Source organism: Xiphias gladius, chromosome 22, assembly GCF_016859285.1.
Source record: "Xiphias gladius isolate SHS-SW01 ecotype Sanya breed wild chromosome 22, ASM1685928v1, whole genome shotgun sequence".
Classification (NCBI taxonomy): Eukaryota; Metazoa; Chordata; class Actinopteri; order Istiophoriformes; family Xiphiidae; genus Xiphias; species Xiphias gladius.
Window position 1 is genome coordinate 3,566,602 of NC_053421.1, and position 26,982 is coordinate 3,593,583.

At 37.5% G+C, this 26,982-nt stretch overlaps 1 protein-coding gene across 3 annotated transcripts in view; it reads right to left on the minus strand.

Moving 5' to 3' along the window:
• ascc3 (activating signal cointegrator 1 complex subunit 3) overlaps positions 1 to 26,982 on the minus strand; it is a 163,444-nt gene that overhangs the window by 108,140 nt on the left and 28,322 nt on the right. For all 3 annotated transcript variants that reach the window (XM_040116968.1, XM_040116969.1, XM_040116967.1), the window contains exons 6-8: positions 17,323 to 17,518; positions 16,538 to 16,673; positions 14,518 to 14,643 (exon numbers count right to left, since the gene is read on the minus strand). In XM_040116968.1, coding sequence (XP_039972902.1) covers positions 14,518 to 14,643; positions 16,538 to 16,673; positions 17,323 to 17,518 — 458 coding nt within the window. The remainder of the gene's footprint in view (positions 1 to 14,517; positions 14,644 to 16,537; positions 16,674 to 17,322; positions 17,519 to 26,982) is intronic.

Consider the following 26,982-nt stretch of genomic DNA (forward strand, 5'->3'; position numbering starts at 1 on the left):
CTGCTGCTACCAACTCCACTCCTTTCATGACTAAACAAGTAAAGGAACAGAATGGATGTAACTGACGCACTCTCTTTTCATAATGAGTGCATGGTTTCTTCTACTCTCTCTGAACAGAGAGATGGTGACTCCAGTCTCCTCCAGTCTACCAAATTATTTCCCCCTAGGCCAAGTCCACTGAGCTCCTACTTATACATATTCATTCTTGAATTACGGACCACTGAGCTACACCCTATTTTGTGAGGCTTCTGTGCACTCATTCCTATGTCTCTGTGGTGACCAGAGAGCCACAACAATCACTTGAGCGGCTGGCCCTCATTTTGATTTATCGACTTTGTCTCTTTGTAACGAAAAGCCAGTGTCCCCACACTATTTAAACATGCTAATTCATGCAAATGTATGCCAGCCCCAGTATTCACCTTGAGGTAAAGCACACATGTTGTAAACAGAAAGTTGTCATCATTTAATGATCTTTGGAAATCTACAATGTTTTTTTATTCTCTCTTTAAAATCTCTCTGGCTTTATTGTTATGTTAATGTATTCACACACATCTTCCAATTGGAGATCAGGCTGTGCCAGCCAAAACCTGTCTCTGGGGTGTTATTTCAGTGTTGTGGGAAGGTAGTTACTGTACTGCAATGGGCATTATGCAGCTGTTAACATATAGGACAAACCCTGCTTTGCCGAAACCTTGCTCATCAAGAATTTCAGCAGCCAGAGAACCTCAGGGTAAAACTGTGCTAATTCTGTCCAGCTTTTCAAAGGCCCCAAGGTGCTCTTCCTACGTGATGGAAGTAAGCGGGGCTCATTATTTTCAGTTTTTATTAAAAATAAAAGATATGGAATTCATCAGCATGTATTTTGAATATGAAAATGTAAATCAAATAACAATAAAAGTAAAATCCGGGTGTATATCAGAGTAGAAAAATACCGTTTGCAGCATTTATTCTTTTAATGACTTGATGGGATTTTAGCTGCAGCACACTGAGCATGTCCTTCACTGTTTTTCTCACATTTTTTCTCTTCCTTATGAGTGGAAGCAGATCTTTAGTTGTCATCAACCACTTTGTTGAACAGTGTCCTCTGGCAGCAGGAAACAATAGGAAGAATAATGTACTCAACTAATTCGTCTTTGCAATCCTGCAATCTGGGGATACCACTACAAAGTCCGACCAGTCATGAAACACAAGCTGTCAGACAATCAGACCGGTTGAAAACAAACCTACATTTTAGACAAACGTATCAGGAAGAGAAAAAAAAGGCAAATGGTCAAATTATGACCCCAATTGTCTGCAGTAAACATCCATCACAGTTCACATACCCACTTCCAGCTTTAAGTTTAAGCTACCATACTTACTGTAATTATGCGTACTCATTGTTTCATTGTACAATGAAGGATTACTGCCAACGTCGTATGTGCACAATTGACCTCCAAATATATTGGTTTTTGGATATATTTTGGATAAACTGTTTGTTTACAAACTGTTTGATCATCTGAATGCTTGTGTTTCTTGACCTGTTCGACATTTTTCAGCAATGCTGCCATGTTCCCAGACCTCAGCAAATACTTTGGTGAGTACAATGTTTATAACAACCATAAATGAGTGTCTCATTCTGCCAATTAGGTCATGTTTTTTCTCCTTTAGTATTTATCTTGTGTACTATTTTCTGTTTTATTTTAATGTCATTAACTCTCCCTCTTGTTTCAGTTTCACACTTCCTGCCCACCTATGTTTCCAACCTTTGTGGTTGTCTGCCCCACCCTAATGTGTGGCAGCTGTGTCCAATTGCCCCCCCTCCCGTGTGTCAGTTCGTCTTTGTTCCTCCTTGTGTTAGTGTTCCTGGTTTTGGTTAGTTTGCTTAGTCTCGACCACATCTTTTGCCCAGTCCTTTTGGAATTGTCTCTTCTATCAGCCTTCCTGTGTACTGACCTGTTCTCTAGTAAAGACGCTGATTTTAGTTGAACCCTGAACTTTGTCCTGAGTCATGCTTAAAGTATTACTGTGATTTACCAAAATGTGTTTTAAGCTCAAAGTAGATTCTATAATAATTCATAATTCATAATTCATAATTATTAATAATAATAATAATAATAATAATGATGAAACTCAAACACTGCATTGCTCTTCTCTCTCTCTCTCTGTTCAGCAGGAAGAATGATGTTATCCAGTGATAAACTTGATGATTCATAATTATGTATTTCAGTAAAGTTAAATATATACAAAAATAAGAGTGGCCTGATTAATTTATTGACGAAAATGCCTTACAGTTTTAGTTAATATAAAATGTTAATAATCGGATTTTACAAGAGCAAATATTCTACTGTTGGCCTGGAAACACCAGTTAATATTTCAAGCCTGTAAAATGGTATTTGGACCAGTATTTTCAAAACATCATCTGCCGGGATTTGCTGGGGTTGCTGGCAGTCTCGTGCAGACCTCGATGATGAGTATCACATCTAATCTAATCAACTCAATGATGGCCATAAGGTTGGTCTAAAGAAAATTAATTAAAATGTAATTATTTAGAGCACTGAAAATAAACTTATAATCTTAAAGTTTTTTTGAGACTGTATAAGAAGTCTCTGGTAAATCCTAAGGCTGTAGTTTGTGGCATTCTCATATTAAATTGCATTATAGCGTAGAGTGTTCCTCTTATTTTGCACAGCCCAACACCATCATTGTCAATGTACACAAAAGTGAAAATTACATGAACACTTCTCAATGATGGCTTCTGGCAAAATGACTTTCTAAATAAGTTCAATGTGAAACAACCACGTTATTATACAGAGCTTTTATGCTGTTTAATAGTCAAGTTTATACTACATTAACCAGCTGATCAATCAGTAAGTGACTAGACCTTGTCACTATCACATTGAGTCATACAAAGTGAAGGCAGACATTGAGCCCGAAAGTCAAATTGACATTACCAGGCAAGATGCCAAATTAGTTAAGTTGACATGAGTTGAAAAGACTTTATCAAAAAATTCAGAGCCATCAGGCACAGTAGTCCTCTTTTCTCCAGATATAGCACTGAACTCCGGGACTTCAGTAGCTCTGTGTTTTGTTACAATTAAATCTCTGAAGCCAGTCACCAATACCCCCTAAAACATGGACCAAATATAACAACCATCTTGCTGCTTTATTTCAGATCAATCCCCAGCATTTAAAACATGGAGCAAAAGCTCTGCAGAGCCCAGCTGGCTAATATAGGACCATTTAAAGCTGTGGTCAACCTTTCAGGAGCAGGGTTAAATAAAGTTCCTAATGCAAGCAGCTGTTTGAGTCTGGGTTTGGAATCAATCTATAAAACCCAGGTGGCTCCACACAGAATTTTCTGGACTATGAAGATACTTTGACGATGAGCTGGCTGTATATGAGAGGAGAAAGACTGAGTAAATATCTCTTTAAAGAAATACATAGACTGAGTGAGTTAGCTGTGTATGCTATCTGTAAAGTGTAAGCAGGTGTTCTCAGCAGTACATACTGTGTGCATACGAAGGTGCCCATCAGGCATCTTGGGCCAGCCCTGAGTGGGATGGAAACTGACAAGCTCATTAACACAGCAGATACACAGCCTACGGCCATATGGGCGAACTGGGAGGACTGGGAATATCCCGCGAATTCACCAGCCACTTAAAACACACTAATTGGACCCACATAGATTGCACTAATGATTCAACAGCAATAACTAAACACCAGTGTTGTCCATATCCATCATCCTCCCTTTTTGTAGGTTTAATTGTGAAACTGAGATAGCCAGTCTGTGTTGATACACAAGAAGCAACCAGTTTTTCTGAGGTGGCTGCTATTTTGTGTTATTGTGTTTTTGCTGTATGAGTCACTATACGAGCTCCTAAACTAATTAAATTCCTCTGTGCATCGGTAATGGGAAGCTAAGAGATATAATTGTTGTCATTTTCATGCCATCCTTTTAATTACTTTCCGGTTCCATTTCATTCCATTTGAATTGACAGCCTGATCAACTTTTAATTGCCACTTTTTGCAAACAGCTTATCAGCCAGCTCCAAGCCTGCATGCAGAGTACTAGATGACCTGGCCAAACACACCCCCACAAAAAGACACACACACTAACAAACACACACACGCACACACACTAACAAACACACACACACACACTGTACACACACACACACACACACACACACACACACACACACACACACACACACACACACACACACACACACATACTGTACACACACACACACACACACACACACACACACACACACACACACACACACACACACACACACACACACACACAGTAAATCCCAGAGCCTATACTATGGATCTATGTGCACATTGAGCACGCACATGCACAGCAATCCTCCTTACCAGATGCACAGTGGAGTTAGCAAATAGTAGGCCCATTCATTTCCCTATAGAACAGCAGCAGCAGGGGGGGGCGCAAAAAGAAGGGACAGGCAGAGCTGGGAGGAAGATGGCAATAGCAAAAACTGAGGTAATCCATCATGTCTTCCATAAGCACCTGCTGAAGATGCATTGAGAGCCTTGTGAGCCCCAAAACCCTGAACGAACACAGGACCAACCACCCTGCATCTCGTTCCAATTAACAGGAACATACAACTAGATATTTACATTTCAAATTAAGCAAATATTAATTATTACTATGTTTTGTGATTTCTTCTTACCATAATGTAATTTTAGTCCAGGCCTGTATATGTGGTGTACATAGTACCACAAAAGATTACATTACACCAATCATTCTTTAAATATATCAAATTAAGCTTATGCTGAGTAAGATATTATATTTGTAGCTTTCTTTACATTAATCAGTTTATACTAAAATAAGTTTTCAAAAGTGGCATTACTTTTATAAATAATAACTATATAGTATTCCACTTAGGTAATAATGACAAACTTTTGCCAAGTGACAGAAATTATGGTTAACTATTAAATATCTATTACTTTGGTATCTGACAGACAGACAGTCTGACAGGACAAAGTGCTTCACAGCTTTGTATCACAGTGGTCCTAATTCAGATCTTTTAAGATGATGAGCTGAAAATGATGACACAGTATGCTTTGAAGTTTAACTGAGAAATTCTTAGCTCCATCACGTGGATCATTCACGGAGAGAAAGACAGCAAAAAAATCAAAAACTCTGCTCTCTATTTTTTCACACATCAAAATAATAGAGTGCTGCCTCTTTCTCAACAAAAAAAATCTTTAGCTGAGCGTAAAGTACAGAAACCAGCTTGCGGCAGCACATACACTATACAAAAACCAACAGCATCATTTTGTACTTAAACCAACTTGTGTAATGAATACTTTAATTAGCAAAAGCTCATAACACATTGCTAGTAATGCAATATACAGTTATAATAATGGCTCTAACTTTTAGAGTTGCACTCAAATCAGTTTTAATATAATAGCAATTAGTTGTTCAGGTTAATTAATGCTTGACTCTTTTATTGTATTTTAATTTATCTTATTGTTCATGGTTATTTTTTCAAAAGCTGTCATTCTCAAGATTCTAAAAATGTACTTGTTACTGGTAAAAAAGTACTTAAGTGGTTCTACCCAGGAGCAAATGCTCTGGACCTAAAGGATGGGATGTTATATTGATACATTCAGCATAAAAATAAATTAAAGACAGTTGTTGCTTTTGCAAATTACTCTGAAGATTCCTTTGAAAGAAAAAGTCTTGCATGGATGGAGTTGATGGTTGATGTACCTCACCTGAGTAAAGACCTACATTAGGAGTTCAGAGAGTTGCATTTCATTCTGATTATGAGGTTTAAAATTCTGGAATATATAAAATTATACCTAAATTTTACAATATATTAATATTTTACATTTCAGAAATATAACTGTTCATTCTAAAAAACGTTTTGCAGCAGCTGATTATCTCATAGATCATTAAAGTCTCATTTCAACTTTTTGGAAAGATTTATCTGACTCTGAATGCAAACATTCATAACTAATCCTAATGCAGGACCAGAGATGAAGAATGCAGGCAGAGACAGAAAGACAACATGCCCTGCAAGACAGGTCACAAGTGGTGGACAATTAAATCATTTCCAGTGTCATCAAACACACTAGGATGTGTTGGTTGGCTAGACTGTCTTCATATAATTGAATCTTAATATTACAATAATATTGCACTATAAAGTATGGGCTTTTATTGTAATTTCCACGGAGTAAAACCTAAAAACTTTCAGGGTGTCTGATGAAATGTCACTACACAGATTTTGCCACTGGAAAAAGAAAAATTGAAGATTCATGGCAAAAATGAAATTCAAATATAATTTATCAACTAAAACTAGACCAAAAGTTTTTAGTGTCTCTCTTTTTCTTAGAATAGAGCTAACACTTATCAACTGACTAAAATTATACTAAATAAGCTTTTATTAAAATAATACAACTAAATTAAAATCAGGCACCAAATTTGACATACTAAGAAGCACAATGCACACACATTTTTCAATGGCTGACAGATAACATATTCGCCAAGTGCTTGCTCATGGGGAAATGTTGGGTCTTTGTAAATATAACTATACAGAGTACGTTCTAGACCTGCTCTACATGAAAAGTGCCTTGAGATAACCTCTGTTATGATTTGGAGCTGTATAAATAAAATTGAATTGAAAATTGAACTGAATATTGTTGTGCCATCGGGCAGTAATGCCATTCCATCAGACAAGATTGTAAAAGTCTTGAACCTTTGAATCCTTCAGAGAAGCCTTGAAGACTCATGGCTTCTGCTTAACAAGTCTAAGCAAACATACAGAGCCACGTGTGTGCTATGGGGAAACCACATCAAAACTGGATTAGGAAATTCAATCAAGGTGGATTAATTATGGATGGAGAGCTGTTCAGTTCTGCCTCATTTTTGGAGGCCTGTGGTTATAAACTGGCTGCATCCTGCACAGGAAAGGAAAGGGTAAGCTGTCAACAACCAGGAGAATCAAAGGACGACGAGTGAGGGTGGTGATAGCAGAACATATTGGAATGACAACAGCACCAGGCCTATTCACCTGTTACAATCAGCTGAGACTGAAAGTACCAGACAGTAGACCTTTATTTGACACCTCTGACTGCATCTTTATCACATGTTTGAATGCATCAACCTTCCAATTTGAGTGGTGGATAAGAAAGACAAAAAGGAGGCCAGAAAAGCAGAGTGTGTTGCTTTAAATTATTATTTTACCATCATAAAAAGACATCACTGGCTGCAATCCATCCAAGCTCATAAAATAAAGTATCTGATATAAGTTTACTGTATATTTCAATTAATCTCAACACCTCCTGGATGATGTTTCACATCAAAAGATTTCCAGCAGCTCAAAGGGCATAATCCTTTTAATTCCTGTTAACTGCCAATCTCAAACATCTGCAGGAAATGTTGGGTTTCACTGACAGTAGCTAAACACAGATTGAAAGTACAAAAAAGTAGAAAATGAAAACAGTATTACTAAAAGAGAAACTTGAAGCAGTAGAGCGGTGAGTATGACATGACTTTGTTGTATTGATGAATAAGTGCCATAGCAATGATTATACCGAATCCATGTTTAAGATGATAACATGGAGAAGTGTTACAGTTTGCAAACAGAATCAACAGTAAATAAAAACGGGGCAGAACATAAAACAGGAAGACTTCTCGCCGAAAAAAGTCTGTGCTTAAATATACATTCAGCAGGCACTTTATTACGTAACATCTGTACACTCATTCATTAATGCAAATATCTAATCTGCCAATGATGTGGCAACAAGTCAATACATAAAAGCATTAAGACATAATCAAGAGGTTCATTTGTTATTCAGACCAAACATTAGAATGGGAGAATGGGGAGGAAATGTGATCTCCGAACTGCTGATCTCCTGGGATTTTCATGCACAACAGTCTCTAGAGTTTATTCAGAATGGTGCAAGAAACAAACAGAATTCAGTGAGCAGCAGTTCTGTGGGCGAAAATGCCTCATTAGGTCAGAGGAGAATGGCCAGACTTGCTTACGCTGATAAGTGGGCCACAGTAACTCAGCATCACAAACAATAGCAACAGTGCTAAAGAGCATATCTGAACACACAACATGTCAGTCACTGAAGTGGATGGGCTACATCAGCAGAGGACCACAGCGGGTTTAATATAAGCATGTTTCAAATAAAGGCAAGACAATACCACGAGACAATACCACTCTCCTGCTCTAAGTTTCTTTTTTTGACAAAGCTACTGTTTCACTCAAATTAATTGCAGTCAATTCTACTTTGTCATTTTTTCCATTGCTATTATCACTGAATATTTAACACCACCTGTTGGCAGGATGCACATTATAATTTTTCCAACAGTTCAAAGGGCAAAAACCCTCCATTTTCAAGAGGGATTTTAATGTGAAATACTGTATCTGCCATAAGTGTTGAGTTTCAGTGGCACCCATTGAAAAATGGCCATGTAGAAGCAATTGATTTTGATTAGTGACAAAAAAATGATGTTTCTGTTAAAAAAAAATTAAAAGCAGCAGAATGGTGAGTATGACATGATGCTGTTGTTGTACTGATGAAATTAGTGCTGCAGAAATGTACATTATGCTGAATTAACCATGTGAGCCACTATAGTACAGGTACACCTCCTTCAATGTTTTACCTGTCCTTAACTAGGGACCACCTTTATTTTTTTCATGCTGGCCATTAGTTGAGACTGCTATTATTTGAATCCTAGATTTTATTCAAGAAATTTGCACTATGTACAAACTACAGTATTTGAAACCATAATTGTCTTGGTGAAGGATAAACAGCACAGACTAGAAAATCATGCAATAAGAAAGTTTTAAGTGTCGAGCAGCAGAAAGATATACAGTACCAACTGGGAAGGAAGAATCATTCATTATTATGCCTCTCAACCCACCCACGCCCACTATGGCTCTCCTGTAGCAGCAAAACAGCAAAGCTTTCTGTGTTCCTTAATCCTTTCCCTCTACAGAATGTTTCCCATGTGTGAACTGACATTTTTCAGAATGTGTTAGCAGTTTGACTATATTCCTATCAATTATTAGTTCATCGGAAGTGCAGTTGTGTGTGATGTCAAGGCTTCTGTCTATATTTGAGTTACAGTGTCTATTCTGCTGTTAGTATTATGAGGTACATCAGCAATGTAGTAGTACTAGTGTACATTTCGATACGAGTTCGGTCTATCAGTACTACTAAAGAATGGCATTTGCTCTCACTCACAACACCTTCAGTGACATATTTATTCAGATAAATTAGGAAGGCTTTTACCACAGTGGAAAAGTGTGGGGCGCCTAAATCCTGATTCATTACTTAAAAAGCATTCTAATAAATTCCCCATTTTTAATGTTTCACAGAGCTATTAAAGGGGCACAGAGGCTTGCACAGCCGTGTCTCCCATTACAGCTTTCAATAAATGACAATCAGAACTCGGGAAGGGGGGGAACATCAGACTTTTCAGCATGCCTTTCAAAGCCTTCCTAATAACACATAAAGACTTATTAGGCATTGTGTGCTGGCACTTTAGAGTAGTGAGGCACTTTGTTCCAGAGTTGCCCAGGCTTAAGCTAATGAATAGAGCCACTGCTTGACTGAGGCTAATTCACATTGCTCAGCAGAAGAGGATGCATATCAATCTCTATCAGTTACACAGGGACATTCAAAGATTAAGGGCAAACTGCTAGTGAGCTAGGAAGAAAAAAAGAGATAGCCCTTTTGCAAAGTAAGAGAAGACAGAGATGGAGCCTCAGAGAATTTCTATAGGTTTGTCTTTACAGAAGAAGCTAGGAAAGAAATTCAGTAATGGCTGAATGTCTGATAGACAGCACAAAAAGGTCAGTGTTAAGTTTGTAAATCAGAATCAAAGACATCCGCATGTTTTTTTTTTTCCTCTCCAGAAAATGAGCTCCCTGGTAACATATGCATCTCCTTAACTCATCCTAAATCATCTGTCATAATGGAAAACAAAGCAATACCCAAACAGTAGAACTAAACCCGAAACTGATTTTTTTCTATATATTTATCTAAAAGATTGCTTAGATTTTTCAACACTCCTGTGACACTGGATAGCCAACACTCATCATTCGCATTTTCACAGTCCCAATATGATGGATATGAGTTAGACATGTAATTGTTGTATGATAATGGATCGCAGTCTTATAGTTCCATTCTGCTTTGCTTGAGTTTCTTGTTCTGTAATTTTGCCAATGAATATCTTACCGTTTTGGATGTGGTTCCTGTCTGATGATGTTTCGTCATTATTCACATGTATATAAACTATTCAGACTTTGAGGCAACAGCTATAATGAGATGTCAGATTACAGAACAGGTACGGTCTCTGCTTGAACTAACAAATCATATTTTGTATAAAAAAAAGTTTTCTGGAAACAGAAACTGGGCTGTGCCTTACGTTCATTTGAGTGGTTCACTGTAGCAAAATTTTACATGGTGGAGATGGACAAGAAAGTCTTAAACATGTTCAAGGTTACACCAACGGACCACTGGTTCAGGCATTTTCACCTGAGTCTAGTAGTATTAGTAGTAATGAAAATAAACTAGCCTTCTTGAACTGTACAGGATATACAGTATCAAAGAGTCCAGTAACTCAGATGCTAAAGCAAACTCAACAGTGCTGATCTGTAACAAAACAATACTCACGTGCCCACACATACAATGAAGGGGGCTATTGGTTGCTGTCATTTTGTACTAAAGAGACTGCAACTAACAAGATACCCAATTGATTTGTTTAACTCAGTGTGCTAAAGTCTCACATTAGGTTTTACTGAGCTTTGGAATGCATTTGAACGCACAAGGACTGTGGATTTTATCTCTCATCTCTTACACTGAAATTACTTTAGGGGTTCCCTTTGTTGCCAGTATGGACAGCATGAACAATTACAGCAATCAAAAACTCTTTCGATGTACATATGGACGTGAATATTGTTTTAAGAAAGCCTCGAAAAAATGTAAACCTATCCTCTCTGATGAAAAACTTGCATTATGCAGGTGGAGTGTGTGAAAGTGAGAAAAAATTTTAAGAAACAATGTACAGCTGTGAAAATTCATGTCCAACAAAAATGCTTGTTTGATACAAACAGCACTTGCTCCAAATTCAGTTGCATCATCCTGGGGCAGTGGTACAGCGAGCTTCTGGCACCAGATGTGTATTTGGACTATGCGACTTGGGGTAATAAACCAGTTTAGTCTGTTAAAGTACAGCTGGTCTTGCACTTTTGGACCCCCCCACCCAAAGGCACACATGTTGTTGCACTCACTTGTATGCATGAAAAACGATAGAACTAGCTGCATAAAAAGTTAAAAATAGAGCTAGAGAGCTTGAATATTTCAAACCCAGCCTACTTTCACAACTTAGTACACCTGCCAATCTTTATGTAAAGTGGCCGTGCTTGGCACATTGACAGTTTTGGAGAGTTAAAAAATTGTCAGACACAAGGTAATTACTTCTTTCAGAGTTAATTATGCCATTAATGTCTCTGTTTCGTCTGCTTTCTTTAGTATTACATCACTGATCACCTGTGGCTCTATATGAGATATTTTATCTTTCCATTCCCACAAGCCACTTTTGTCTCATTTAATATTGTGGCTATAAATTGTTGATTTAAAAAACATTCAACATTACAGTTTGCAAATGAACAACATGCACAAGATTATTTTAGCTAAGATTGTGTGTCTGAATGGTAGTGAGATCTGGACCTACTGTGACCACCACATCACTAGCGGATTAATTGCTTGTAATATCTAACTGTATGGTAACAAAAAGTGTGGAATAGTGGAAACATTGTACAACCCAATTCATAATACAATAAGACCAGAAACAGTGTAGGAACACTCATAAAATGAGATCATAAGTCCATAATGTCCATAAGCCTGTTGCCCAAGTGCATGCTGGGAAGCTTTCCTGCATGCCAATCCAGGGATGCTAATGTAACTTTCATCTGTATCTTTTTGTTTTCTACCTTCATCCACAACAAGTAGTTTAAATTGTGACTAATAAGTGTTTCAAAGGGATGTAGTTGACCATATTTGGCATTCTTAGAGAATTTCTGTATATAAATGAGCTGGTACATGCAAGCAGATGGATGCAGAAAACATGAGATTTACTATATTTTGTTTGTGGGACAGTTCCTGCACACACATTTAGAACTTGTTCTACGCATTCTTTGCTAAATAGGGGCCCTGGTTCTTTTGACTAACAACTGTTACATCCCTGAAGGCCTGGATGACTAAACCTTCAAGCAAACATGTCTACTTACACATACAAAAAATAAAACCTAACCCTTTTCCAAATGACTCTGTCAAGTTGCTTAAGATGTGAGTTTGACATGAGTGGTCTCTTAAAGGCTTAACTTCACACCACACTTTCTTTAACAGTGGCTTTTACCTGCCAAATCTGGATACACCAGTAGTTAGAAACAAAAGGGCTAACCAAAATCGAAGGAATCCATGGACATAAACACTGCTGTTCATTTGTACAACATGCTATTCGACTCTTGTGTCTATGTGGACACATCCCTGTACCTAATGGAAGGATTAATGGTCAAATCCTCAGAGACCACCTTGATGAGGATTGAAACTGACAGGCATTGAAGAGACCTCAGCACCCACAATGTAAACACAAACAACACTCATACACTCATATACTCAAATACTCACACACTCACACAGAAACACCTACTTAGCCAGTATCATGAACTTTGAAAACAACAAGAGCAACAGCGTAGATGTGATTAAACCATCCTTTTATCAATTTGATATGGCACAAGGCATACGCACACACTTTCATCCACACTCAGTTACACACACACATTTACCAAAGCTGAATCTTGTTTATCATTATGTCCATTAGCATGACTGACAGGAAGGTTAAGAGAGATGAGCAGTTAACATTAGTTCCCTGAAGTGTGACAAAATGCTTCTGAGGTTTATGGATATCATACTTTAGGGCCTTCATAAACAAAAGGCCAAATTCTGAGAGAAGAAATGGTGACCTTTTGTACTGATGAATTACAAAGCCTACTTGGGCAGACAGGATGGGAGAAGAGCCTTTCAAAGACAGCAATGTTTGTGGACTCCATTGGAGTATTCTTCGTCCTGCAGCCATACCTCTTCCCCAAGGGCTGGAAAAAACAGAACTCCTGCTTTTCCAGGCTACTGCCCTCTAATACAACCCAGTGGTGGCTGGGTAAATCCTGCTGGAGGCTTGGGGGAATATATGCACCAGAATGAGTGTGGGTTTGTCAGTCAAGGTGTCAGCCAGACTGACGGGTCATTGTGTTGGCTGACAGCCGGCTGAGAGCTACAGCACTTCCATTAAGAAAGAACATCACTCACTGGCCATTACAACCACAGTAGACTCCCCTTTACTGAGATGGAGGATAACGGGGACTATACTGTATATACACCCGGGGCATCATCAAACTCTCCTGGCAGCTAAACAGACATGCAGACAATTCCTTCTGTTCATACAGATGTACTTCAAAATGCAGAGACATGATAAGAACAATTTTGAGGTACGTAAGTATGGTGCATGAGTAAATGTACTCAGTTAGTTTCCACCACCGGCAGTGATAGGAATTTTAGCTGAAATCTAGAGTAGTGCGTAGTAGGCATGTGCCTTGTCTAAGTGTATGTGTCAATGTAAATCTCAGTGTAGTCTGAAATTGTATTTTAATAAATTGTTCAGACTGGGAATTATAAGAATTAAAAAGTAGATACTTGTCGGCATTAATATTTTATTTTCTGACAGGGTTAATCTGCGATATTTTTTTTATGTGACAACAATGATGTAATCAATGGTGCAGAGAAATTACCTCAGTAGTGTCCCAAAGTGTTTTTACTTTACCAGGAAAGCACACTATATACAGTACCACTATATGTAATTCCCTAGATAGTGAGTAGGGAGTAGTCAATAGTTTATGATTTTTGATACAGTGCTGGAGTCACTTCTGGTGGCCAGGAAACCTCATGATGACCATAAACTTCTAGCATGTCTCTTCTTTTCGCACTTCTCCTTTTCTCTTTCCTCTACTACAGCAGTCACTTCTTGGTGCTGCCATGACTATTGTCCATAGACTTGTGCAATGTATAATAGTTTCATAATAAAGTGAAGCTTCAAGGCAAAAAATGGATACGGATAGCTGAGCGTTTTACATAAAATGCTGCCTCAAAAGTACAGACGCTACTTTGTATTATGGTCACAGTTGTAATAATAGAACATTTTCCGTATATGGTTGCTACTGTAGATGCTAATTAACATACATATACATATATATACATACGCATACACACACACACACATATATGTATACACATACACACACTTATACATATATGTACAGATATATACATATATATGTGTGTATATTCATTATTTTGACCAACCTATCCTGACTTCAGAAATTTCACTGTCCATTACTCTAACCCTAGTGTACAAACCCATACAAATAGTCAAACATAGTGTACAAACACACACAAAAGCAAACACAAGTACATAGTGGCTCCTACCTCATCTAGTTCAGAGATGAAGACAGGCTTCTCTTCAAAGCCAATAGGCATGGGTTCGTTGGGTGGGATCTCCACCTCTTCATACATCTTATTGTTCTCTCTCCGGATTCCCTCAGGGAGCAGCATCTGAATGTCACACACACACACAGAAAATAACCCAAATGACCTGTAAGATTCAGAATACTTGGATTTTAAAACACACTCTAAAACTTGGAAGGATATTCAAAGTCACAAAATAAAGTATACTATCTGAATTCAGCTATATCAGAATTTTTTTTGGATTTCGGTATGCTTCATGCTGCCTTGAGAATACAAAGCAGACAAAGCATCGCACTTTGAATTTGTGTGATAAATCCCTAAAAAGAAAAAAAAAACAAATAATGCAATAAATAATTTGGTTCAGATTCAATTTTTTTGGCACACTTTTGGTGTATACTGTGATGCATGCAGTGAAAGTGATTCAGTAATGTGATTCATGGCATGGTTGGATGGGCTTTTTGTAATACATTTTGTTATAGTTTGTAGTAATGTAGTCTATGACATGAATTATCATGATTGCAGTATGCTTCGTGGTACTCTGGGAGATTCAATGTAGAGTAGTAAAGAAGGAGGGGCAGCCTGGGTTCATAGCAAAAAAGACCAAAAAGTGTACATAACAAATGTAGAAGAGAAGTAAAATTTTGTCTCACACAACAGCAAGCCACATCTACCCCAGTTTGGGTCTGGCAGGGGGACTGTGTTGCATGTTCTTCTTTAGCTCTCATTTTATACCACGTCACTGTCCACAGTCAAATAAATACAGAAAGTGCTCCACGAAATATATATTAAAAAAAATCCTGCTATCCTGCTAATGGCAGGGTGACGAACCTCGTAAAGTTGAATTGATTCACATTCAGATTTCCATTCAAATTTAGATCAATTCAGCAACTCGTGTCTTGTATTTTGTTCGTGGCTCTGGTATTTCATGCCAACAAGAAACTGAAAGGAAAAAATTTACTTTCTAATTAGAAAAAAATGAAATATTTATAAACAATACCCATTACATAACCATACAGCATGGAATTATCTAAGATAATCCGTGTTACTGCGTCACATTAATGGCATAATTAAATTTAAACTTTCAAATGTCATATTACAGTGGCAAACCAATTCTACAATCAGCAGCTCCACTTACTTGACTACTGTATTGGTAGAAATTAAACTTTTTTTTTACTAACTTTTACTACTTTTTCCTGTTGATGCAGTTAATTACATGACAATTTAAGTTGTAAGGATTGAAGGTTATGACCAATAAAATCAATGACAGCAACCTTGTGTTTGTGCCTTAGCTTTGAGAGAAGTCCATGTTTTCGAAAAAATTGACTAATCAAGTTAATATTCCATGAACCACATTAAAGCAAAAGCTTCTGGGTATTATGTCTGTTACTGGACTAAACATCCCTACACACAATTTTGGCTGTACGAGACCAAAGCTGATAAATGTGAGAGAAACGTGGTGAAATCTTTGGTTGTCAATCCAATGTGAGACATGACAATCCGCAGCCAATAAAAAGCCTGGAAACCAGAGACAGCCTGCATCAAAATGCTGTCAGAGTCAGAACTTAACGACCAAATTCTTTCACATATTTCCCATCTCTACAAACCAACCTATCAGAATATAGCATACAAAACTGACAACCACTAAACTGATATTGTACAGTCTGACACCAAAATTTTGTTAGACCCATCTCCCACAGTGTGACATGCAATGAACCTGCAAGATTGATGTTATCACACTGTGTCCAGGGCCCTTAAGGGTGTCAGAGTGGGATCATCCCTGCAGCAGAGATACATCGACCAACCTTTCTCTGAAGTTGTCACAAAGTAGGAGAATCCTACCTCACTCCAACTTAAGAGCTTTGTCTTTCTGACCATTTCAATTGCGTTGAATATTGTTTAAAGATTAAGATACATTTCACAATAAGTAGAGTGATAAAGAGGACACTTCACACACAACATACACCTATTTCCACAGTCTCACCCTGGCTCCTCCAACAAACGCAGGCATCTTTGTGGCTTCTGCATAGATGTCATAGACATTGGGATATTTAATACGTTCATACACTCTTTCTCTGCTCAGTACAGGTTCACGTCGTGCAGTCAGAAGGGCATGCTCCCTGTACAAGAAAACAACAGAGCACGTTTTAGATGAAAAAATTCACAAGGGATAGCTATTTTAAATAAAAAGTGCTTGATGCCATATAGTAAAACTGAATATTCAAGATGAACAGCAAGAAAGAAGGGAGAATTTTAAAGGAAAAGAAAAAAGAGAATTAAAATAAACACCAGTGTTATTTCAACATGTTTACAATGCACGTCCCAACACCTTGGATCCATACGTTAACCCTCATCCACATCCATATTTTTACTTTAAAAATAAATAGTGCAGTTGATGGATGATTCAGATGAAGAGGCAAAGATATGAGGCATTATGTTCCTTCCTAAAGTGGCTTACCTCTCTACTAATCTTTTCCTGCACACTGTGCTGGATTTGGCTATGCTAAGTTTTTAATTAAACAGATCACTGCTCTTTTTTTTCATCCTCTGAAATTAAACTTTTTGGAAAATCCTCTACAAGAAAAGATGTGGCAAGTTGAAGCATCGTTGTGCTTTTTTCAGTTTTTCAAAGCTCCAGCCAAGTAGTCAGGAAAATGCAGAAGCTTGTCGGTTTTGGTGTGGATACCTGAGAGCACAGGTGGAGATGGACAGACAGAGAACAAAAGGGAGTGAAAAAGAACCAAGAGAAAGTCTGGAGAGTTGATATACCGGTGGGCTCTCATCTCTCTGGGGTCGAATGGCATAACAGCATCTGAGGAGTCGCTGTCATCTGTTCCTTTGCCTCTCTTTCTCTCTCTCTTCTCCTCCCTGCGGTACATCTTCATCATCTGTTTTTCTTGCTCTGATTGGATGGTCACCTGGCACCCATAGATGGGCTTGGTCATTTCAACTTTTTGGCTCACATCTGAAGGAAATACAAGCACAAACATCTCTTAAATAAAAGGCAGAATGCTACAACATCAAAAGTTTTCCTGGACTGGACTAAATTATTTTATTTTGTTAAATGGATATGATGGATATCAAGACACCTGACAGAAAAATACTATATTAAAAAAAAAAACATGTAAAAAGGTGTATAATACAATTAAGACATACTGTACATTAGACACAGCAATACAAACATCATGTTATTGTAATTGACATTGATGCAAAAATAACAATCTTGGCTTTAACATGAGTCAATAGCAATGAACTGATTTCCCAATGAAGAGAAAAACAGACTAAGAGTTACATTTTGTAGGAATTTAATACTTAATGATATATTCAACATTATGTACAGTATAACTTTAAATGGTTTAACAATATCTGCATTTATCACACACTATTACAAGGGACGCTGATTTCAGTATAAAGCAGGCTTTATACTCCATCTGAACTGCTTGTCAGATAGCCTCAGAAATACCCTTCCCCTACACCTTTCTGACATCGGATGAGGGGAGTGTGTCCAACCATTTCTGTAACTTTTCAATACCCAGTTCATGCTTTGATTAGCCAGCTGTGTGGAGGTGAAAAAGGAGCTATGGATTGAACTTCCCCCTCTCTAAAATCTCTGTTCATTTGTTACAGAACTATTTGTGGCTCTTCAAGAAGGGTTGAAACAAGGGCAACTGGACGTTTCAGATGTTCTCATCCAAGAGGCTTCTTAAATTCTGATTGACTGGTGGGGAGTCCCAGGTATTTAAGCTCCATAGGGTCGTTATCAAGGCCATTGATATAACTTGGTTCATTAGTGCTCCTGGCCGTGGCGACAGTTGTTGGGAGTTTTTGGAGTCACATGAGGCCAAGTGTGAATGGTTGTTAAATCTCCTAGGAAGGGATGAAAGTACATTGTAGCTGGGGGATACGTGGCATAATAAGTGGTGTTGTAGACCTTCTCCAAGACGGCACTGCCCTGCTTCAGGAAATTAAAGACAAGTTTACCAAGATAGCTTGTTAAAAACGTTAGAAGTAGGATACGTAAACAGGCCCAAATCGATTGAAATTTAAATTGGTTGCAGAGGGGTTGTTTAAACCTTTTCATAAAAAGGTCAGAAGAAAAATTGTATCATGTAAACGATTTAACCTGATTACTTTCTGGCTGCGTTTTTTCTGCACATGTCCTCCGACTTGACGTAAATGCATGGGGACTTACGTTTCTCCACTTCCAAAAAATAGCAGCTTCTAAGCTGAACTGGTCCTCTGCAGAGAGTTTGTTTTTGATAAATGAACATTCGATAGATATCCATCTTCAGGGAACTGATCAAACATGTGCTAAAGAGATAAGATCGCCGTTGAGGAAGACAAATGTATGACGTGTGGATGTCACACAGGTGTTCCGAATAAATTTATCAGTGCATGTAAATACACCAGATCGTACTAAATCAAATCCCATGTAAACAGTTTCAGAATGATTTCAAACAGAAGGAAAAAACAAGTGCATGTAACCGCAGCTAAAGTACGTTGTTGTCCTCGAAGGACTGTCCCTTATCCTTCAGGTGCAGGTAAACTGCTGAGTCTCGGCCTGAGGAGTTGGCCTTCCTGTGTCGAGTCATGTGTCTGTTTAAGGGGGTTGTTTAGTTTCACCGATCTATAGGTCTGTGCATTCCTCACTGCATTGGACTGTGTACACTAGACTGCTGATCTTGTTCTAGCTTCACCCATTTTATCGAAGATATTGTAAAGTTATCACATTCATATCTTTGCCCCCTCCATTTTCTATACAGTTAGGATGTTACTAGCATGACCCATCAGATTTTGGAGGTTAATACTGATATTGATATCTGGGAATTTTAAATAACTGATAAACGATTTGTCAGATGATAAATATTTTGTTCAGTTAATGTGCACAAATAATAAATTCAAGAGAACAAATTAAGTGAAATTAAGTGAAAGCGTATTTATCACTGGATGAATAACAAAACTGTTTGGTCACATTGAGACAACGTAGGGTCAGTCAGAGTTGGTTCATATTTCTGCAGTAATCTTGATAGCCCATGGATGTCAGGTGCAGGTGCATGTGGCAATGCAGGTGTTAAGGTTCCCTATTGCAGCCTCCCTGTTTGAGGCACAACAGCTCAATAAAAGGCAGAATTGCTCTTGAAAACAGATGAGATCTGATGATTGTACCACGGCTTGGGCTGATTGACTGAATGATTTCTTCTTTATCTCATCTAACAGCTCTTCCTGCTGCACAGCCTCCCTCTCATTCTAGCAGCTCCCCTCTCCTGTCACTCTTACCCTCCCTCCCATTACCGCTCCAACTCCAACCCCTTTAACTCTGTCACCCTCTATACACCAATTCCTCTGTCTAAACCATTCCCCATCCTTTACTTGCCCTCCCTCTGGGAGCTATTGTGCCTTGTTATGTGTCTCAAACGGGTATTGCCTGCAAATCTCCATGCTTCTTATTTCCACAAGCGATCAGGGTGCCATAATCATTGTGAAGAGCATTGCCAAAATAGTTTTTGTTTGTTTACAAGATGATTTAAAGGTGTTTTCACACCTCTTATACATAAATCTGAAAATTTAATTTAAGGTTGTACTAAATGTGTACGTGAACTTTTCTGATTTTAGATGTTAAACAGTCACTTTATGACATAAGGAAAAATGTCAAAACATCATCAATGCATAAGAAAAAAGTGTAAGAAATTACTTTATCTATTGAATAACATAGAGCTACTGGCTATTTAAGCTTCCGTAAACTATAGCTAGAGGGATAGGCAATATGTCCGAAATCAGCATTACAATTTAATATAAATATTTTTCAAATATATGTATTTCACTAAATGGAGAATTTTCAAAAAATTATACTGAGCACAGTCTACCAAATTTATTCTTTTAGATTTTACATAAAAATTGGTTTACATATTTGTCTGTGTTTATTCCATCTGATGTCACGGTAATCTAAATATCTGATAGGTGTTAAATGTCAACACGCTGATTGAACAGCTTGGAGCTTTTGCTTGAGTATGGAATGTCCATTTCTTCAACATAAGCCACCTCCAGAGTCATTTCAAAGTTTTTTGCACGTGCCATTTGGCGGCGCCAGTTGCCACTAATATCCATGAACTGTGTCCAACCCTATTTAGCTATTTATCATCAGCATTGGGAATATACAGTTACACACTGTGTGAGATTTTTTGTAAAACGAGGAAATGACAGACTAGAATACTGCATTTTAATGTATGATATTGCCAGGTTATCTAATCCCTGGCTTTAATTGCAGAACAATGCACAAATATCGCCATTTTGCCTATGATATAAATTTAATGCTTCATTCAACTGCATCTCATCAGCTATTTAATAACATGAAAATGAAAAAACTGTGCCATCACAAAGTCATAAAAAACACTCCATAACCCTTCCTATAATTCTGTCTGCTCATAGTGTGGTTTAATAATTTCAATAGATAGCTCTCACCCACATTTGAAAAATGGACTGCACTTGTATAGCGCATTTCTATTCTTATTGACCACTCAAAACACTTTAAACTACTGCCAGATTCACCCATTCGATTTTTTCTATACTTGCAGTGCTTTCTACACACACACAAACACACACATTGATGATACATCGGGGTTTAGTATGTTGCCCAAGGAAACTTCGACACGTGACACATCAACTGGAGGGGCCGGGGATCAAACCACCGACCTCCCAGTTAGCGGACAACCCGCTCTACCTCCTGAGCCACAGGAAATCAGCCAAAGCCCTGATGAAAACAACTGTGACCTGGTTGATACAGAGGACAGGTGTGGTGAACTCCTGGCTCAGGTGGTGCAGTGTGGAGGAAAAGGTGAGCAGCTGTTTGTTTGACATTTAAGTCCCACAACTGTGAAGAGAATAAAATTGTTTAAAGAACACTGAATTACACTCAGTAATGGACTCTATAAATTACCAAAATACTTCAGGTAGCCAAATTGACTGCCTTGTCACACTTGCTTAGCAATGAGGATCATGCAACACTCCCTGCAAACACAGAGTTCTTCATCTCTGTGTTAGTTTTCACACTCACAACTGTGAGCTAAGGTCTTATTTGGGCAGCAGAGAAAAGCCTCTGGTCTGATCATGACATGAGGAAATTTTTGCTTGAAAAAAATGGCTTAAACAATGACAATTATCAAAATATTTGCAGATTAATTTGATGTCAATTGACCAATCGATTTATCGACTAATTAGTCGACTAATTAGCCTCCAGCACCTTCTACATTACCATTAAATGTAGTTTAGTAGTCAGAAAAAATTAAAACAGCAAGTTTGAAAAAGTTTATATTTTACTTTGTACAATGAAACAGCAGGAATAGACAGATGCCTAGACTGATAACATGAGGCTAGAATCAGGAGATCGATGTTTAGGGGCAGCCATACCTAATATATTAGAGTATGTCAATGTTGTTATACTTTCATTTCAAATATCCCATGATTTATCCAGCAACTGATAAAAACCTCTGGTATGTGTGGAGATGTCTTTTTAATTGTCCATTTCATTTACCACTGCCTCCATCAGCCATTGAAAGGTAGAGAGGAGCCCCTTTGATAAACATGCAATTGCCAAGCTGTAAAGTGCAATTTAAAAGCTAATCAGCAAGAGACAGGCATTCCCACTAAATCCCACTCTTCCTGATGGCATGCAAATAGTGGAAAATTTAATCAGCCTCTTTTAACCCCCCCTTACTTCACCCTCAGTTGTCAAGGCAACACTAATCTCAAAAGCTGTCTGGCAAGTTAAATTTTTAACGCTGATCAAGAGTTCTTCCCAATAGGAATAACATCAGCTGAGGTTTATAGCAGCCTATCGGTGTGACCACAACTTAAGTTTGTTTTCTTTGGTCTGAAAGATAGTAAAAATGTTTACATAGATGCATTTTCAAATGCAGTAAGTTTAGTTTTGCATTACCTGAACAAAGGTGAGCCATAACTTCACACTCAGTCACAGGTACCATGTATTTTTGATTGACATATTGACAGATTTGTCCAAGTTTTGTCAAGTCCATCAAACCTGGCAGGATTTTGGCAGTGAGGGAGTCAGATCTAATTCCAGTCCCTGTGCATTCAGCAACAAATGACAAACTGTACTCCGCTGTAATTTATCCTCTAATATCCATGAAGCAAGAGCAACAGCTGAAGGTGAGTATCAGTCCAGAAATGTTTACACTTATTTTGTTAGTTTTACAGTAGGCTTAGCAAGCCAATAGAGCCATCAACCCAAGTCTGTAAAACTTCTTTGGGTGGTCTGATTATTTTATTTATTTCAGCTTTCTTTCTCACTGCTAAGAAAGCAGAGCTATTTTCACTGGGGATTACTGAGATCCTTTTTTTTTTTAAAGGAATTTGGTGCTACCCATTTATGAATTATTCTCCTCTAGCCACAAAACCTTAAATGTGGTAAAACAAAGTAACATCACAATTGTCAGTCATTGAAAATGTAATTCAAGAAAATTAGCTAACTATATAGCTTCCATGCTTTAACCTTAAAAAGCGGGTGTACTCAACTGTACAAAACTTAAAGAATAATTACAGGCAGTCTCATAATTCTGCTTCATTTCAACACCACTGTACTACATTCAGAGCACTGCTTTTGCCACTTAGATCCATGAAAAGAGAGAAACACAGGAGCCTTAACTTCAGGAAGCCCATTATTTGAGTCATACATATACCTGTCAACAGTAGTCACCCATATAAAGGCCAGCACAGTATGAGATGATGAGAATGCTTAACCTAAAAAGTATGGAAGGATTCTGAATGTGTCAAGTCAGTGAGTGTTTTTTTTCAGCTGATACCGATTGAGCAGGACATTTTTACAGTGTAAAAATCAACTTGTGTTATTGTGTTGTGTTGTGTTCACAACTGTTCTCTGGTGGACGAATTCTGTAGCAGAGACACTTTTTTTATGCAGAACATATTTTTCTATTTCTTTTCTCATTACTTACTGACTGACATATACACCAATACTGATATATCTGTTGTCAGCTAATATCGGCTAATATATTGTCTGGTCTAGCTCTAGTTTCTGCTACCAGTTGTGTGTATCGTGTTACCCATATGCTTGTGTTGATGCATGCGCATCCTTGTGTACCTGCACAACAAAGTAACAAAACAGGGACCTGCTCAAAAACAACATTGCTCAATAGCACCACCGGTGGTCAAAAGCTCTACAGGGTATTTTTGAACACAGTTACAACATTGTTAATAAGTTAATGCATCTGAATGACCAAATATGAACAATTGATTTAATTAAATTTCATTTTTTACATCATGACTGAATTCTTTTATTGAGGCTGCAAATGTGTTCCGTTATCTCTTTTTACACTGACTTACCACTAACACCACTGGCTACTCTAATTATTTCACTATCTAATATTACATCTGAATTTAAGGGCATGGTATACAGCAGTGAAATAACCTGCAACATGAATGAACAGAATTATTAGTCCACATTAAACAGCTCATGTACTGTTTCACACCCAGTATTCAAATCTATATTTAGGACCTGTGAATTTCCAATTACTTCAAAAAGTCTGAAGGATGAGTCTGCATTACTGTAAATAGTTGCACAGATTATTCTCACAAAGCAGGTGCTCTCTCCTCTAATCTTCAGACGCTCCTTGATGCCTACCTTGCATATGGATCACAAGACAGCTCTGGCAATGATAAATTATCCATCCTTATCTTTCCAGCAATATCTTCAACTCTTTACGGCTTCACTCTGCACATTAAGGAGGGGAAGACAAGAAGAGGAGTCTGCCTCCTTAGGACAAAGGAAACAGGGGGTCGAGACACAATGCTGGCTCAGGAAGTAAGATGACTTTGAAATCAAAAAACAAGCAGGCATGGAAGGCTGGTACTAGAAGGCTGCTTTAGTAAAACCTCACCATCAAGCCTCCTGAAATACAATCTCATACAAAATCAATGAACTCAGCTTTAAGCCACCCAGAGTGCCAGATAACTACAGAAAAAAACAGTGTAAGCCTTTTCCACACAAGAGCCTGAGCTTATTTGCGCCTTAGTAACACCATGCACGTCAGCCGTTTTCTCTATTAGTATGGCATGGTATTCGATTATTTCTCTTATTCGTGAGAGGTATTAAAGCAGGGACAGAAATAGAGAGCTTGTTCACAAGGGAGGCTTTAGTCTGGTCTTCATCGTTCCTGGTAGATGGCAAAAAGGACGTGAAAGAAATAATGAAGAACTGAGTTGAAGTGAAAGGCCAATCTTTAGGTAATAGCCTTTCAGTGGACTGAGCCATTTCATGTAGAAAACAGGAGCACTAAACAGCTCAGAAAACATACTGACAGTGATAGGCAGTGGGGGTGTAATGTAAAGCTAGCATCTCTATCTGATAATTTCAAATAAGTATCTGTATTCCAATTTACGCCGGAAATGGGTAAGCCCTACACCATAAGTTAATTCTAATCATCTGGACAGCTTTATATTCTGTTTACCGTTAAAAAATGTTATTTTAGTTTTCACATAAGTCTAAGTTTAGCTATTACCAAAATACACAAAATAACAAAAAATTTAACTCACGAATTACATAACAACAAAGTTTGAACCTCACTTTAAAAAAATAGTAAATCTAAACTCTTAGGTTTAGAGTTTAAATAAAAGCTATGTGACTGTTTATGGTCCAGGTTTAAATGAATAATGGAAATGGAGCGGGAGTGTTTTAACAGATAACAAAGTCAGAATTGCACTGGCCTTATTGCATGATTTTTCTCTAAAAGCTGGGGTTTGTGCATGTAAAGAGTCTTAGATAATATTAATACTTTTGCACTAAATTTTTTTTTTTTTTGCTACTTAGGGGCCTTGGAACAAGCTCCAAATAATATATTAACATATTGTCAATTATTTAAAGTGCTATGGTGAAGATGTTAGCAAATGCTTGCATATTTACACATAAAGAAGACACAGGCAATATAGCTTTCATTTGGTTTGTACGCTTCCACAAAACTTGAGAAACATTTTTTTTAAAGATGAAAATCTCTTTTAGAGATGATGGTTGCACTTTCAAGGTTTTTTTTAAGATATATTAATATTATTTATTATTAATATATAATTATTTATATTTGTTTACATTTAAATTAATCTGCACCATGCAAAATTTCTGTTTGCTCTGTAACCATGGATCTACAAATTACAATCAATTGAATTACTTTTACTGGATTACTGAAGAAACAAGTCTGAATCAGATTATGATGCAAGAAACGTTAAAAGCATAGCGTTTATATATGATTTCTAAGGAAATTTATCTACAATGGATGTTGAAGATACAGTACCACCATCACTAGAAACAATAGGTGGTGTTGATTCCTGAAATGAATGTGTGTGTTGTGTCTGTGTTCAGTTTTGACTGAGTTATGACTCTGAAATGAAGGGATGCAAGTTTTGAGGCAAATTGTGAATCAGGAGACAGGCCAACTTCCTGGAAAAAATATACATTATATAATTAATACTATAATAATAACAATGTGAAATATATTAATGCACAATTTCAGATGCTTTTTGAATCTGTTCAGAGCACATTACATTTGCTTATAAGAATAATATATTCATGTTTGGTTAGATCTCGAATAGGTGTTAAGACACAGAAAAAAATGGTGGAATTTTAAGTGCACAAGAAGAATATGCATGAAGTCAAGATTGGGTACTTCTTGGTTTATCAGCAATAAATGTAATTCCAACTATCATAACGAGGAAGAGAGGAACTGTCTCAATGTTCAAGAAACAGTGAGTTAAAAACATATTAAAGCTGAAATTACCCGAATATACCCAAAATTAATATGTTTGAGCACCTCTGTTTTCACCAAACAATAGGAGGAAATTGCTGGCAAATTTTTTTCTCTCACTAACTTATATTTAAGTGGATTTGCACAAAATCAAAATGACTTACCATCAGCAACTCTATTACCACTGTATACTGTCAGGTAATAACAGTCTTAACACATTTGTCCATATTAAGTCAGACCCATTATAGATGTCCATCAATAATGGCACCATAATGGCAGTTTTTATCTATAAACGCCAGAACAGAGGGGAAGGGGCATAATCTTCTGAGCTCTTCAGATGTAAAAAATGAGTACTGATTAAAATATGTAACAATCGATGAGATGTTAAGAGATTCAGATGCTTGAGAGCTTTGTTTTGGTTGAGATGATATCTTAATATTGACTGGCACATTTCAGCCATCTTTAGGTGGTACATGTGTGAGAATTGTTCTCCTGCCTAATATGACTGATGTAGCCCTGAACTGTTAGATTTTGGTTGCTGCAGTTCACTCTCAACAAAAGAAAAATATAGACAAAGACCAACCTAATAGCAAACTGACCACCAACATGCACAACAGCCATTTGAGTAGGGGAAATAACTAATGAGTAGTCTGTATTTGTAATTATA